General features: G+C 39.8%; 1 protein-coding gene across 5 annotated transcripts in view; it reads left to right on the top strand.

Annotated features, from left to right (window-relative positions):
• myt1la (myelin transcription factor 1-like, a) overlaps nucleotides 1–16,803 on the top strand; it is a 93,282-nt gene that overhangs the window by 60,270 nt on the left and 16,209 nt on the right. For 3 of the 5 annotated variants that reach the window (XM_022196346.2, XM_022196321.2, XM_022196305.2), the window contains exons 13-19: nucleotides 393–613; nucleotides 2,287–2,576; nucleotides 4,833–5,057; nucleotides 12,360–12,511; nucleotides 14,493–14,561; nucleotides 14,731–14,793; nucleotides 14,905–14,988. In XM_022196346.2, the coding sequence (XP_022052038.2) occupies nucleotides 393–613; nucleotides 2,287–2,576; nucleotides 4,833–5,057; nucleotides 12,360–12,511; nucleotides 14,493–14,561; nucleotides 14,731–14,793; nucleotides 14,905–14,988 (1,104 nt within the window). The remainder of the gene's footprint in view (nucleotides 1–392; nucleotides 614–2,286; nucleotides 2,577–4,832; nucleotides 5,058–12,359; nucleotides 12,512–14,492; nucleotides 14,562–14,730; nucleotides 14,794–14,904; nucleotides 14,989–16,803) is intronic. The other 2 variants (XM_022196338.2, XM_022196329.2) reach the window with 1 other exon arrangement.

Genomic DNA, 16,803 nt, shown 5'->3' with positions numbered 1-16,803 from the left:
TCTTAAACCAGGGATGCTGAATGGTGGAGTAAAATCCTACGGAGCCCCCTAGGGGACATCCTTCGTGTTGTATTTTCTCTCCTTCGTGTTTGTGTTTTATTCCTCCGCGTTTATTTTTTAAGAAAATCAACAACATAATAAAACACAATACCTGTTCTTGTGGATACCCTATACCATGATTAACTTTATGTTTATCATATATATCAGGGATGCCAAATGGTGCACATTTTTGTTGTCATGCAGGTAAACCTGTAATTGTTAAGAAGGGATGCAAAACGGTGCCTTCCAATTTCCAACATACTGCAAACAAATAGTTTGTTACTTAAATCAGGGATGCTGAATGGGGCTGTAAAGTCCCCACATACAATCCCATCTTTCTGGTTTCCTTTCAGGCCGATGTGTTTCGTCAAGCAGCTGGAGATTCCTCAGTATGGCTACAAAAACAACGTTCCCACCAGCACACCTCGGTCCAACTTGGCTAAGGAGCTGGAAAAATACTCAAAGACCAGTTACGACTACGGCAGCTACGACAGTCAACATGGAGGCTACGGAAAAAGAGGCCCGACAACCAAGTCCCATCACGGGCGAGACACCTCCCCGAAGGGATATGATGGTAAGAAAAATGAACACTCATCACTGTAGATTCATATCTGAAATCCTACACTCACTGTGACCATAGGTTATGATTTATTTCTGCCATTTATTTGTCTTTCTAGTTTGAACAGGGTCTAGTGACATTTTTGCTTCTTTTCTTGGCTTCTTGCTGATGAGAAACATGCCGCAGTTGGTGGTGAATAAGTTATAATAAGCGTAACAAAAATTATAATGGAAAGGCAGACCCCGCAATGTTGTTATTTATCAGCAAAATATGTTTCATTCAGTCTGTAGTCCATTCTTTTGGGTATACTGATGTGCAAAATTGTCCACCTCTGGCTACCATCAGAAATATTTATTTGAATTTGTGATGTTTCTATTCCAAATTTCTCTCACAGGTAAATTTAAAATCAGCATAACAACATGTGGACAGAAGCTGAGCTGCTGTCAGTTCTTTGTCTTGTTGAAGGCAATAAAACCTGCAAGATGATCCCACTATGAGGGAGTTCTATTCATTTTCCTATTCTGGGGAGAACATTTTGTACTTGATGATAAAAGCAGTGTAACGCACACACACAGACACACACATGTGCTGTGTATTCTCTTTGTTAGAGCACTGAAAACACTGGTGTTTTCTGCCTCTCCACATGGCTGGAGTGAAAGCAGAGCAGAGTTATGGAAATGCCAAGCTAAGAGCCTGCCTCCTCTGAGCAAAGGATGGAGGGATGGAGGGAGGGAGGAGGTGCAGATGGAGGGATTGTGAAACAGGAGAGAGATAATGGAGGCGAGCCCTGTTTCTTTGGCTGGGAGCCATTAGTGAGACGCAGGCAGGAGGGAGGTTTTTAGACGAGGTGTCTGCGCTCCCCTCCGTCACGACTCCCTCCCTCCTCTCTGCCATCCTTCCCTCCATCAGCATCACTCCAGCCTGCCGAGCCCCGATTCACCATCACACCAGCGATTGCTATGTTTTTCCTTAGCTTTGTCCATACAGCTGCCTCTCCTATCGTGTATCTCTCTCTGTCCCTTCGCTTAAACGATAAAGCTAGACAGAAATTTTATAAAGACCAAAACCAACTGATGCAATAGAGTATCTCAAAATACTTGTCTGTAAGTCTCAGTCTCAAGCTCATTTCTTTCTACTGTAGTAATGTAAGTAAGTAGTTTCAGCGTGAAGCTTCATTTTAAAAAGGGTCAGTAATATCCTGGGACAGCTGGCCAGGGTAGTTTTTAGCAAAAAAATGAAGAAAACACTGCATGTGTTTGGAGTATTGGTGCACTGGTGACTGTTCACTAACCTCACTTATATGTATTATATCATCAGGGATTGACCAAACACATTTTGCTCTTTTGTCAACAGCATTTTCAGCTAAAATGAAAGCTGAAGGAAGGCTTTCTAGGGGCAGGTAACTTCATGTATAAAAAAAAAACAACAAAAAAAACCTTGCACAGCTGTGTCAATCTCATCTACTGAGCTTGTCTTACTTTTTGTGAATTCTTGCTCTGGTCAAATCATTGGTTTTGACCAAATCTTCAGCTTTTAAATCTCCCTCTCCTTCCCTCCATCAGTCTGTCTATTTCTTGCCTATTTTTAAATGCCTTTTTTGTGTAATTTTAGACCCATCTGCTGCAAATTTTGGCCAAGCGCCAGCGTCAGTCTAACAAATCCTTCCATACGTGTGCGCATCCCTGCAGCTAAGCGCTACTGTAAGACGTCCAGCCCGGCCAGCAGTACGACCAGCAGCTACGCTCCCAGCAGCAGCAGCAGCCTGAGCTGTGGAGGAGGAGGAGGTGGGGGAGGAGGGGGAGGAGGGGGAGGAGGAGGAGGGAGCAGCGCCAGCAGCACCTGCAGTAAGAGCAGCTTCGACTACACCCACGACATGGAGGCGGCCCACATGGCAGCCACGGCCATCCTTAACCTGTCGACAAGGTGCCGGGAGCTCCCGCACGCTCTGGGAGGGAAACCCCAGGACCTGCTGACACAGGTAATCTGAGGCGGTGCACGCAGAAATGGGACGCCCACCTTCATACATCACATTCATGCACAACGGCAGGAGGAGGAAATAAATATTACAACAAGGCGGCTTTATTTCAAACACGGAGGGGCAAAGAAAAGCATTTGAAGGAGATTCCTGAACAAAATCAATAAAAAGCAGAATAAAATCAGATAAGATGGAATAAAATGAGGTATAGTAAATATGATAAAGTAAAAAAATACATTAAATGAAAGTAAAATAAATAACCGTTATGGGACAGTTACAGTGCAAGTTATAAGACATCATAGAGAAACCAATCAATCAAAGGCACAAGAGAAGAGCAGAGTTTTTAATAATAATGTGGCACAGTGAGTCGAGGCATATTTGAGAACGGCAGGAAGTTGTTTCCATCTGAGTGCAGAAGCGTCGAATAGTTTGCATCTGAACTTTGGTTCAAGCAGTCAACTCCATCCTAAAGGTCTAACAGCCCTACTGGGTTTATATTCTGTATTTTGTGTATTTTGGCCAGAGATTATTGTACGAATTACAAGCCAGCCGTTGCACTTTAGAGTCTGCAGGGAAATGGAAGCCAGTGAAAAGATTTATAAACAGCACTAATGTGCCCAGTTCTCCTGATTCTTGTTGAAATCTGGCAGCAGTGTACTGAATGAGCTAAAGTTTTCTCCAACAGAGTTTTTTGGAACTTGAGACTGTTAGTATAATTCACCCTGCTGGAGATGAAGACATGAACCAGTTTCTCCAGATCTAGTTTGGACATGAGACCTCTAATTCTTTTTATTTGTTGAAGGTAATGAAATGCTGATTATGTTACTGCCTTGACTTTTTTGCTGAAGCTCAGAGCAGAGTAAATTAAGAAGTTTCTAACTTTGTTTATTGTCTTTATAACTCTGGAATCAAGCTACGCGGTAGCTTTCACTGTTCCCTTTGTGTTGCCAACTGCAATGAATTCCATCTTGTCCTTATTTAATTGAAGGACATTTAATTGCATCAAGCTATTTACTTGCTTAAATTATTGACAAAGTAAGTCAGTGTGACGTTATTCACAGTAGATCTAAGTGTGTTCTGTGAAGCTGTGATGAGCAGTGGTATCATCACGTTTGATTTGACGGTTGAATCGCAGCAGCTCAAAATTAAAACCTTCGGGAACTCCACACATCGTGGTGATCTGCTCCGATTTATGGTCACCAATGGCAACATCCCTAAATACGATCTTGAAGGAAGAGTCTATATTTAGGGAAATTATAAGAATGTTATGGAAGACACAGTGGATATCCACATTTAAAACCGTACTTGTTTCAAATCTGACTGCTATCCTTATTGAACTAGTCAAAGTTTAGAGTGATGCTTTGCTCCCAGTGCTTCTGCAGCAGTCATTGAAGAGGATAAAGTCACACAGGGACCCTAGTGAGTAGGACGGGTCAGGAGGAATGATTGTGTTGTTGTGGCCAAAATTTGCGTAATCCCCAAACCGTGACTGGGGTCACAGTTTATTGAAGGAGCCACATGCCATCAAACCACAGTTTAGGTGTCTTGCTCCAAATGTTCTGCATGTACTGTGCGGGGGACAACAGGGAACTAATTCCCGGTGTATCCCGTTAATGTTGCAAACAATGAACACATCCTGACCTGACACACTGTCTCTGGTTTTGGAAACTGTTGTTTCTTCCCTTGATGGTAGCTATAGACCATTTTTCTCATCACCAGTGATGATTGTTGACATGAATATTGAATGATCACAGCTGCTGACTGACACAAAATAACATTTTTTGCTTTCCCAAATGTGCACATACAAGTCACAAAAACATTTATATCACAGTTTCCGCTGTTGACAGCATCATTCCACATGATTTCCTGACTGGTGACAGTTACTGCTCGGACATTCTGCACGCATGTTATAGTGATGCACACCATTAACAGTCTCAGAACTTTTAAATCACCGCTCACATCAATAATCACAAAGTAAGAAGTTACAGTTCAAGGATATTTCTGCTTTGGCTCACCTTAGGTCAGATTTTCATTGTTTTGTCCCATCCATTGTATGAGTGATGGTAACACTGGGGGCATTGTGACATTGCCCCAACAGCCCAACTACAGCAGGTCAAACTTCAAACATGAAAAATCCTAACTGCAAAGATTTGTCTGATAATTGCAGCACCTTTATTTATGCTTTGAAGTCTGGCTATGTTTGGCGTTTCCCTTACAAAGTGTCTGATTATCTGCTTGCTGGTGTTATTTGCTCATCAGAGTCCAGTTGGCGATCTGGACGACAGCGGTGCGGTGGATGTGGCCGGTCAGCCTGGTGGTCCGGAGGGCAGCGGGACAGTGTTGACCCCCCTGCAGCCGATGTCGCCCCAGCGGCAGGCACTGCTCAGCAGCCGCTGTTACCAGCTGAGTGACACCGACTGCTGGGACCTGCCCGTCGACTACACCAAGATCAAACGGCTGGGAGACGAGCAGGACCACAAAGAGGTAACGGGAAGGTCTACGTCACCTTTCAGAGTTCACATTCAACACATCTAACACAGTTTACTGAGCTTAGCATCAGCAGTTTAATCTCATTGGTTTAAAAAGGGTGAGGCTAAAACAGTTCATAGTTCAGTTGAAATTAAGCCAATGTTGGAGAATTTTATTTATTAAATTTACAGTGGAATTAAACCACAAACTATGGTTTACTTTCATCAAAAGCACCACATATTTTAACTTTTTCTCCTGATCAGTTGGATGTTACCATGACTACATATTCATCAATAATATATACAGTACATATATAAACAATAAATCCACTATTTACCCACTTTATTGTGAACAAAACACTACAGAATTTGGAGAACCAGAAGATTTTACATTTAAAAATTGTCTGTGTTAAATCTCATGAAGTTGACTGCTGGATTATGTTTCAGTTGTGAAGGAGCTTGCAGAAAAATGAAAATACTTTTTATACACTTTTAAGTTATAAAGGTCAAAGACAAACTTTACAATTTGAATTTTACAAATTACAACGGAGAACACCGTTTGATGGTTTGCACTTCCTCATTTTTCAGATAATTTTTTGTGGAAATGTCATACTATTCACATGATAAATAAAAGAATGTGAATGTGAAATGAATTTGCAGAGGCATTGTTGAGTTCTAAAACTCAAAGTTAAACATTTCTGTGTGCATTTTAGAAAGGCTGAGGTTGCAGCATCTACAAGGAGAGTTCACAATGTACACAAAGTACAGTTTGAAAGTACATTTTAACATTTACAGAGAGACCACAAAAGACTACAGTTTAGAGTATTTATCACTGCAGCAAATTATTTCCAAGCCTACTGTTCACACGACTCATATTTAAAGGAGGTTCAGTCTGCAGCAGGGAGTTTCTATTCAAAGTATCACAGCAGGATGCTGATTAATATTTACTCTGACACAGATTAATGGATTTGTGGGAATAATTTCTATACTTTAACATGTTTGATTCAAACCTCACATTTTTAATTTGAAGAATAAAGCATCAAGTGCATTGAATGAGAAACAGGAAGGGGTAAAAATTGAATTATTTTTCGGCCACACACAAACTCTAAATGTTGCTCATACTGCACACGCTGCCCTTACAGTTATGATTAAGGGCTTTAACCACTTGATTTAAGATATCTTTAGGCAGCCTGTCCCCTAATCATGCAAAGTAAGAATAATTTGAAGCATGAAATTGAGAGACTTAAGGAACCCAGAGTTTATATTATGGGTGCACGCATAGATTAAGAGATGATTAGGGTTTATAAGCTTTTTAAAGGGATGCTTGTTCTCTGGTGCATAGCAGAAAAGCACCGTGGAGAAGTTGTGGACTTATTTTGCGAGGGCGTACTGCCGGTTGCTGGTGGTGCGCATAATTTTTGCATCACTTTACATATGTAAGAGGAAATTTTGCGAGTTTGGAAGGGTTTAGTGTGTGTGCATGTACGACTCCACCAACCCAAGGCATCAAAATGGCACAGAATGATGGTGCTTGCCAAAATTGTACATCAAAACAGGGTTTGTGTTGTTATTCCTCACCCTGGAGCCACCAAACAGAAATACTTCACCACTGCACCCTGATGAATAAAAGGGAAAGACCTTTAAGAAGATGTTGGTTGATTGGCTTTTTGATAGAAAAGAAGAAATGTTGTGTCACTGTGTCCTTTGTTAAGACACATTTACCAAGAGATTTACTCCTACAGACAGTGAAGTGCATGAGTGAACTTGAAGGAGCAGCTCCCAGGTGATCACATGATTAATCACATGTGCTCTGAGCAGGAACATTCATTCAGAAACAAACCCTTACTCTACAATTATTACCTCATTACCTCAGTGATGTTTTTCTGCAAAGACAAATGTGATTTAAACTTTGTATGAAATCTGTCATATCTCCAGTGGCAAATAGCATAAGATTTATTATATAATATTGGCTAATATTGGACCAGGAAAGAGGTTCTGCTGCTGTTAGACAAGATACATCAGATAAATAATACAATACTACATCAAAGAAAATAAATCAATCAGCTTTATTTTTATTCTTTGCACCCCTGAAAAATGCAAAAGCCTTGAGGAAGAAAACACAAAGTTCTGAAACACTCTTAAATGTTCACATCAAATGAAAATAGCAGGTGAAAACTACCTTATTCTGAATTATAAATATTGTTTCTGCTATTCATCAAAGCCACTCACACTTGATGCAACCCCTCCAAACAGTCTGTGCACCACAACAATAAACTAGGATTTATCTGAACAAACTTTAAGAGACAATATAAGTTTAATAAATGTTTTTTCCCCCCCAAGTTTATGAGTAGGAGTAAAGGAAGAATTTTTATTTTCATCTTTAATGTTAGTCCAAAATTTCAGCATGCAGTTGGATAATAACCCTGGATGACAGGGTGGATGCAGACAGGCTCTCCAGTGGGCTCAGTGTGCTCCCATGTGGACAGTAGAAGCACTGCATCGACTCCACGGCTGTTTAAATGAATGCTTCAGGAGCTCGAGCACGGTGCATTAAAATACTGAATTACAGCGCTAATACATAAGTAAAACATGATAGATCATCTGCACGCTTTAAATCCTCACAGATCTGATATCACACAGAGCAATCCATGCAGCAAATTGCTACATTTGCCTCGTTGGATTTAGAGCACTGAAGTGAAAGGTTTTAATCAGGAGAGTAATTGCGTTTGTTAATGAAGCACGACATTGCAGAGGAGGCCGGAGCCTGGAGCTCGGCGGCTGATGGGATTTTCTCCAGACAGTCCTGAACGATTTCTGCTCCCGACTGAGGAGGTGTGATGTGTGGACTGCAGAGCAGACTGCAGTGCTCTTAGCCACAAAAGCTTTTTGTTCACAAAGTCCAACTGCTGCAGAAAGAGTTTGGAGTGGTTAACTGGTGCTGCTACATTTCACCCGTGAAGAATCACCCAGTGCTGGGCACACTGGAGGCATTTTACAGATGCTACATGGAGGGAAACTAATAGCTTATTTGAAATGATCATCTTTGCGTACGGATTGTTACACTAAAGGCGGGACAATGTTTATCTGGAAATCAGCTTTCAACCAATGCACATATGTCCCTGCCATACACTTACCATCAAACACAAGATAAACACCAATCAGCCACAGCATTAAAAGCACTGAAGCGAATGATATTGATCATCTTGTTAGAATTACACCTGTCAAGGGAGAGATTATGTTAGGCAGCAAGTCAACAGTCAGTTCAACTTGATGTGTTTGAGGGAGGAAAAATAGGCAGCATGAGGATCTGAGAGACTTTAACAAGCACTGAATTATGATGGCTACAGACAACTGGATGAGAACATGGTGGCAGCAGGGTTTGTGTGGCGTTCCCTGTATGTAGGGATTAACACCATAAGTCATCCAAGGACAGACAACCAGTGAACCAGTGACAAAGTCATGAGTGTGTAAGGCCTATTTGATTAGAGGGAAGGTTCATCATGTGGTCGGATTCCAGTGAAGAGCTACTCTAGCACAGACTGCTCCAAAACCTTAAAACTGCTCCAACAGAAAGGTGTCAGAACACACTATGTTCATCCCAACTCGCTGCATATGAGGCTGCAAAGCTGCAGCCCTATCAAAGTGCCCATGCTGATGCCTGTTCACCACGAAAACACCTACAGTGAGCCTGTGAGCATCAGAACTGGACCATGGATCAATGGAGGAAGGTGTCCTGGTCTGATGAATCATGTTTTCTATTGCATTGTGTGGCCAATCGGGTGTGTCTACCTGGGGGAGAGATGACAGTGGGATCCACTTTGGGAAGAAAGCGAGCTGGTGGAGGCAGTGTGGGCAATGATCTCCTGAGAAACTTTTAGTCCTACATTTATGAGGATGTTACTCTCGTATGTAGCACCTGCTTAAACGTTATTGTAGACCACATACATTCCTTCTTGGCAGCAGTTTCTCCTGAAGCCAGTGGTCTCTGTCAGCCAGATAAAGCTCCCTGCCACACAGCAAAAACTATTCAGAATGGACTGAGGAACATGAACAGAGAGTTAAAGTTGTTGACTTGGCCTAAAAATTCACTCTGTTCTCCATATGATCAAATGTGCTGGAAAAAAAAAGTAGAAGTTCCACCTCACTTTTAGTTATGCATTAAAAACCGACAGATATACACTGAGATAAAGAGAAGGGGAAAATGTGTCCTTGTTTGGTCCATAGTTTGGGTTTTGAAGCATAAAAGAAATTATGTTTTTGAAAACCTTACCAGTGACTTTAAAGAAGAATGAGATACAATTAGCATTTAGCTGAATAATTAATACTATAAAGCACATTTCACCTGTCTTAAATGTATATATATTGTCCCTCTGTGGATCTCTTAATGCCCACTCTACTCATTCACATTTCTTCAGTCATAGATTAATTAAAAAAAGGATCGAATGTTTTATAAAACTTGCGTCTAAAAGTTGTACAGAGGGCTTCATTTAGAATGAGAAGAAAACCATTTTGCATAACAGAAGTCTTTTTTGGGCATTTACTAACACAACATAAAATAAAATGATCTATAAAAACTGTGGAATTCTTATTTTAGGCCCAAAATGCATGTTTTAGGACCTAAATGTAGAGATATGCTCACACATTATTTTATCCAACTGTAAGAATCAATGTTCAATTCAATTCAATACTTTATTGTCATATTAGCACAGTTATAATAGCAAGATAGCGTTTGAGCATTGTAATACTGTCATAGAAAAAATTTGTAACAAGTGCAAAAGTGTCTCCCATATATCCAAAATATATCAAAATTTGTACTGTTATAATGTAGTATACTGTAGTGTGTTCTGTTATACTGTAGTGGTGTGTGATGATGGATGGGGAGCAGAAAGTTCTGTCAGAATTATTACCTTTATTGCACATACTTGAACGAGCTTAATATATTTTACGTGCAGATAAAGATGGTGTTTATAGCCCATGTGAGGAGGGTTTCTACTTATTTCTTTCTGTCTCTTCAGTGGGAGTTTCCCATGATGCCCTAGTTCTATCTTTGTTTGCAGAGGAATCTGTAACAGTTCCTACAGCAGGGGTGTCAAACTCATTTTGGTCCAGGAGAGGCATACGGCCTAATTTGATCTCAAATGGGCCGGACCAGTAAACTTATAGCATAATTACAGAGAAGTAACAATAAGTCTAAGTTTTTCTGACATTTTATTGCAAAGGAGAACAAGTACATTAGAAAAATCTTTATATGTAATGAACTGTCCTTTTAAAAATTATATTAGAAATAACCAGAGATTAGAGTAAATGCAATTTCAACAACACTATGACTCAGTTTAACATTTATTTGTGTGCATTGTGCATTACAACTGATAACAGTGATTTTACAATGGCACATCATATTTAGTCACAGGTATGTGTAACTTAAAAGCATAGTCCTGGAATTTAAAAAAAATCAAACTTATCAAGATATAGAAATTTTTTGAAGTCCGTTTTCCACATCTGCAAAGTAATTTTGAACACCTAAATTAACTCTGCACACCTTTAAATCTGAAGTAGCAGCTATTTTATACAGACAGTTAATAAAGTAAAGTTGTCATCTGCCTTGTTTAAGTATAAAATGTATATGTAAAATATACATTAAAAAAACTACATACATAACATGTATGCATCCATTAGAAATAATATTCCACTCAACCAAACACTTTTGTAGTAAATCTGATGACCAACACTGAATTTCACAGTATTTACTACGGCAAGTTTTCATTTAGCAACTGTTTTTTTTTTCCCCTAGGGCAACAATGTTTAAAGCAGCATTTTACAGGATTTGTTCTTGCTTCGTATTTGCTCCTGAAACGTGACATCTTTTAGCCTGCACAAGTGCATCAGTATCCTGATGCATCATCAGGAGGCATCATGTCCTGAGCAGCAGCAACTTCAGCATGTCAGTTAAGTGCTTATGTGTGAGCTTTGTGAGCCTCCCATCAGCCTCCCATCGCTTTGAAAGGCTCTGTTTTCAGTATCAACTTTTCTTTTCGCCATTGTTAAGGGCTAGCTTTGACGTTGCAATAGGGTTGCAGACAATAACAGACGCTTGACTTAAATGGCGCGGAAATGTTCCCAGGTAACCTATCATTCGGCAAGGCAGCTGTTGCGCTGCATTATGGGATCTGTAGTTTGTGTTATCAGCGCTTCATGTCGTCGGGCCATTAATAACAATAATAATAAATCAATGTAAAATGATCTCATGGGCCAGATATAATTGTATTACAGGCCAGATATGACCTGCGGGCCTTGAGTTTGGCACATGTCCTCCAGGTTGAGGTGAAGTTTATAGTGATTCTTATAAACTTCTGAATTTGGTGAAATACTGAATCAAGCTCCTGAGGATTTGATCATCTCTGCGGCAAAAACTAAACAGCCATCAACATTTATTCAAAATCTTTTTGGTTAAGATTGTATTTAACATGTTAATTTTACCAAATTACTGTTAATAAGTTACTTTTTCTCTTGTAGTGAACAAACATAAAGTGCTCAGTTGATAGTGACAAGATCGGACTTAATTTACTGTATGTAAGCTAAAAATAAATCAGTCATGCCTTCATGCATTATTGCTACAACACATAAGCCAAAAGCAGTGCCTGAGACACTTTGATACATTTTAATTAGGCTGAAAACCTGCTAATATACACATAAAGTGTTTAGTGATCATTTTGCTGAAGTGTTGCTGCAAACAGAGAAAACTTTTCTCATTGTCAAACTACTTTATGCATTTACTTAATTGGGCAATCTGTGGTGTCTGCACTTAAAATTGGAATTAAAGTCTAAAATCTAAAATTAAAGTCTTAATCTAAACAGGTAATAAGCACACAGAGCAATACTAAAATGAGGATGTTAGTGAAGATGTCATTATGCTGTGTTAATTAAAACATGCAACACAGAAGCACACATCACAGGCATACACAGGAACACACATGATTTAGAAACTGGTTCTGAAATTGTTGTTAAACACACCTAATTTCTTAATTTATCTCAAAAGTGCATGCTCAGACGTTGGCGAGAACAGGTGCAGTACATCTCATTAGAGTTTGGGGAAATTTAATCAGAAGCTGATCCATTGAGGACAAAACTAGTTTGCCTCTCTCCAGTGCAGGCGTTTCACTTCACCGGCATTGAAGAAAATGAGAAAAATGAGTAAAACACTGCACTAAACAGCACAGTAAGATATATACTCCCTGCACAAGCCTGAGTTCTAATCTCTGTCTCAAACTTGCACTTTGTGTAACTTTGTGAACAATGAGCTTGTAGTAACGTGCTGTAGTCGGCTTATTTCTCGTCCCTACACCAGAGCGACGAGCTGGATCCCTTCCAGGACCTGCTGGACGAGCAGCGCTACCCAGCCGAGGTGACCATGCCCAGCCCCAAACACCACAAATACCCGCCCTGCAAGGAGAGCAAGAAGGAGCTCATCACGTAAGACCCAGTCACACCCCGAATCCAGCAGGCAGGACACTATCGCACAGCTGTCAGCGAGCACACTCAGGTCATAGGATGCCTCTGAATCTTCACCCAAAGCTGGAAAAACTTCAATAAAATTCATGTTACTTCAAGCGATCCTTCAGCAGCTATTTAAATGGAGGAAATACAGTAGAAAAATACCTAAATGTAAATATAAATTCCTACACAAACAAAAGAGCTCAAAGCAACAACCTTACAAGTTCTGTGTCTCACTTTACAGTTTACTGTTGTATTTGTGATGTTTCTCCGCTGGTTTAAGAGGTTGCAGTATTACACAAACATTCACACCAACTCCATGTCGATCAACAACAGATTCTGAGGAGCTGAAGGACAGCAGGTGGACAAACTGGTATTAACTGTTCCGGCTGGCAGAAATCATTTTCATCAGAGATTCATTGATTAGGTTAATTCAGTTCCTCCACCAAGGCTCTGTAAATGCAGAAACTAGAAATGTCAAACTGAAACTGGAGGCTTTGATCCATCATTAACAGAGTTTATCAATACTAAACACGTCTATGTGAAATTTGAGTGGTTCAAACAGCTGCATGTAAAAGCTTCATTATGTTCCCTAAATGGGATTCATGTCTTTTCTGTGCATTGCGGTTTCCTGTTCACATTTTTTCCATGGAGTTTTTTCACCTCTCATCACACTATCAACCTGTAACTTTTGCACACGTGTAAAATAAAAAAAAATTAAAAATAATGATTGATGATGAGTGACAGATGTATATTTTTAAGAAGACGTTGAAGGTAAAGAGTAGGGTAGTAATAGAATGCAAGTGACTGGATTGATCAGATTTAAAAAAAAAAAAATCTGTCATCAATTCAATAACTGAAAGTGAATCCGACATATGGAGTTTGCCAGGCAAATGCTCCACTTTGTGACACAAAAAAAAACAATTTTGAGTCAAGATGGAAAGTTGCACAATTACAGCTATAATTGTACAAACTGCAGCTACGGGTACTGGGACACAGTGCAGCTGTTGTTTGTTCCAGTGCTCTGTTTTTAATGCTAGTTTGATTTCACCAACTGTAACGCTGTAATACATTTAAAATGCATTTTATTTACATTGCAAATGTCTTGAGATGTCTGTGAAGACTCTCAGTCATCCAGATCATGGTAATTGTTGAAGCTTCAGTAGAAATCAACTGGACTTCTCTTGTAGGTTCTTGAAGACGTTTCACCTTCATCCAGATTTTAATTGACTAATGAGGAGTTACAGAGTTTATAGTCACTCCAGATCACATGGCTAATGGCCCCTTAACGACCCACTACTCTCATACCTCCAGGTGTGAATTGTTGTGAAACCAGGTGGTCCATCAGCAACAACAGCAATCATGGTGATGGGACATACCAGTTTACACAACACAAACCCTCTCCTCTGTTTGGGGTGGCTGTTCCAGTTTGACATAGATGACTTCTTTCAGTCCTCTCTCAAACCATCTGTCCTCTCTGTCCATATTGTGGACATTACTGTCCTCAAAAGAATGTCTTCTATCAGATACAGATACAGGTGAACTGCTGAGTCTTGTCCTGAGGAGCTGGTTCTCCCGTGTTGAGCCATCTGCTTGTGAAGCTGATGTTTAGTCTCCTCTGTACAAGTCTGTACACTCTTCGCTGCATTGGACTGCATTTACAACATTGCTCTGCTTGTGTGTCCTTCTTTGTACATTCCTATGACTTTTCCTCCATGAAGTTTGAAATTTCCCTCCTCTTACACATTATTTTATTGGTTTCAGCAACCTCAGAGCCGTTTTCTTCAGACAAATTATTGTATAATGCTGGTCATTTCATTGCTATAAAGAAGGTAACATTTTATTCTCAAAAATGTTTTAAAGATTCCCATTTTGTTTTGTGAAAATCATAAACATCAGAATTTATATGAAGTACAATTGCTAGTGGCATTACAGTAACTTCTAATCTCTTCTTCTGCAGATTGTCGAGCTGTCAGCTGGCCGACAAGAACATCCGTGCGATGATGACGACCAACTCACAAGAACTCAAGTAAGTCTCCAAAGTCAGCTTATCATTGGTGTGTTGTTCTTAGCAGTCAACTCCATGTGAGGGTCAAGCCTGTGGTCAAAAAGACCAAAAGCACTGATCAACATCTATTCGGTTGTGACTACACGTGATGACAAAGTTTTGATGTTTAATCCTCATGTGTGTTCGTCAGGTGTCCAACCCCCGGCTGTGACGGATCTGGACACATCACTGGAAACTATGCCTCCCACAGGAGGTACAGTAACAACCATCCACACTGCAACTGTCTGCAGCCAAAAACATCCTACAACAAACACATTCAGCACTTCGCTACTCATCTGTGTGAAATTTGTCTTCTGTCCTGCAGTCTGTCCGGATGTCCACGAGCCAAGAAAAGTGGCATCAAAATCCTCCACAGCAAAGAGGACAAGGACGACCAGGAGCCAATCAAGTAAGACTTGTAGATAATTTATGGCTTTAATGCAGAGGATGGGAGGTGTCGAGTCCAAGATCAAAATGTAACCCAGTTAAAGCCAAGCAGTCTGTGGTGTGGAGAGGAATAAAGGCTAGCCGAGGTGTTCATTTGAATATATAATTTCACTAATTTAAGGCACATTTCAGTATTTTAAGTGAACTAATCATTACTTCATAGGAAATAAATTCAACCATGTGAGAGTAAATGACAGAAAGAAGAAATTTGTGAATGGAAATCTGAATGTCTGTGGATTGAGGACTGATGGCTGGACAAAACCAGATATTTAATGATTAACATAAAAACATTTAATAATTATTAGTCACAACCCTAAGTTATAGAGCTAAAAAGTATATCAGAGTGTTTGCCCCCTGAAACCTTCAGACTTGGTAAATAATGTTTTTTCATAACAAATAAATTTAAGGGTAATCCGGCCATTTTACACTCATCATACAAACTAAACCTACAGCTGTATATAGTTTGTTGCTCTGTAGGAACATTTTAAAGTATAAGAAAAAACGTCAGTGTTATTCAGAAGGCCTGAATTACCGACTGGCTGCATGGAGCTTGAAAGACGAGACTAATGAAAGACATTACTGTGTTGTGGGGAACTGTAGGGTCCGGTGTTTTTGGATCTCGACGCATATGAAGGACTAAAAGTAAGAATATCTCAGCATTTCCTGCTTCAGTTTCAACCACTTCTCCTTAAATACAGTTGTTCTCCCAGTGTCCCATCCCTTGTGGAAGTGAAGTACATTATTACAGTCATATCCTTTGAACATGAATTGAATAGAATCTTTATTTGCCAAGTGCCGTGTGCTTACACGAACAAGGAACTCGTCTCTGGTTCTAGTGTCTCTCATAAAACAGAAAGTCATTCAGGACGAACTATACATGGACATATGACCACAACAAAACCGAACAGAGATACGTAACATAAACATGACCATTAGACATATACTGCATTTCTTCAAATAAAAACCCGTAGTAAATAAAAGACACAGGTGTCTGACATGAGCCAGGGGTGTGGTTGGCTTTACCAAATATCGGTGATGTTTTATTTGTGCTGCCTATCAGTATGTGCTACTAATCTGCTCTGGGTCTTGCTTTGAGCTACATCTCGGCACCATACCAAAAACTGGACAAAATATAATTGTATATAGCAATGCTATAGTAGGTTTTCCAGTGTTTGGGCTCTGTGTGCTTGATATGTCGAATATCTTTGTTTGTATTTGGAAACTAGACTGTAATTAACATGATTTAGGGATTAATTTAATATCTAAAATTAAGAAATAATCTCTTTTGCAATTATCCTGCAGGATATTATCTTTACAATGTAATCTTTGTGAAGGAACTCAAGTCATTTTGATGCACTATTAACATTTCAACCACAAAGCAAGGGCTGAAATCGCTTTTTGGCAGATGGACAACTGTACTGTATGAGAGAAATTGGACCTTTAAAGGTACCTCAGCTGGTAAAAAGGATTGGATTGGTTACAATGTAGGGCAGAGAGGGCAGAGAGCTGGTACATGAATGCATTAATGTAACGGCATTTGGGAAAGAGATGATTTCTTTATGACTTTAGATGTATAAAAACTGGTTAATACTTCTTTATCAAGCAACTCATGTTTCTGTAGATGGCAGTTTTTGGCAGACAAACATTTTATCGCATGACAATTACAGCATTTTTTAAGAAAGCAGTATACATTTCTAGAACTCCAGCCTCCAAATACGGGCCTGGGAAAAAACAGAGTGGATAAACAGCTGGTACCTGTGATGTCAGGTCACATAAT

The sequence above is a fragment of the Acanthochromis polyacanthus genome, chromosome 16 (assembly GCF_021347895.1).
Source record: "Acanthochromis polyacanthus isolate Apoly-LR-REF ecotype Palm Island chromosome 16, KAUST_Apoly_ChrSc, whole genome shotgun sequence".
Taxonomy (NCBI): Eukaryota; Metazoa; Chordata; class Actinopteri; family Pomacentridae; genus Acanthochromis; species Acanthochromis polyacanthus.
This window is presented reverse-complemented; position numbering and strand designations above follow the sequence as displayed.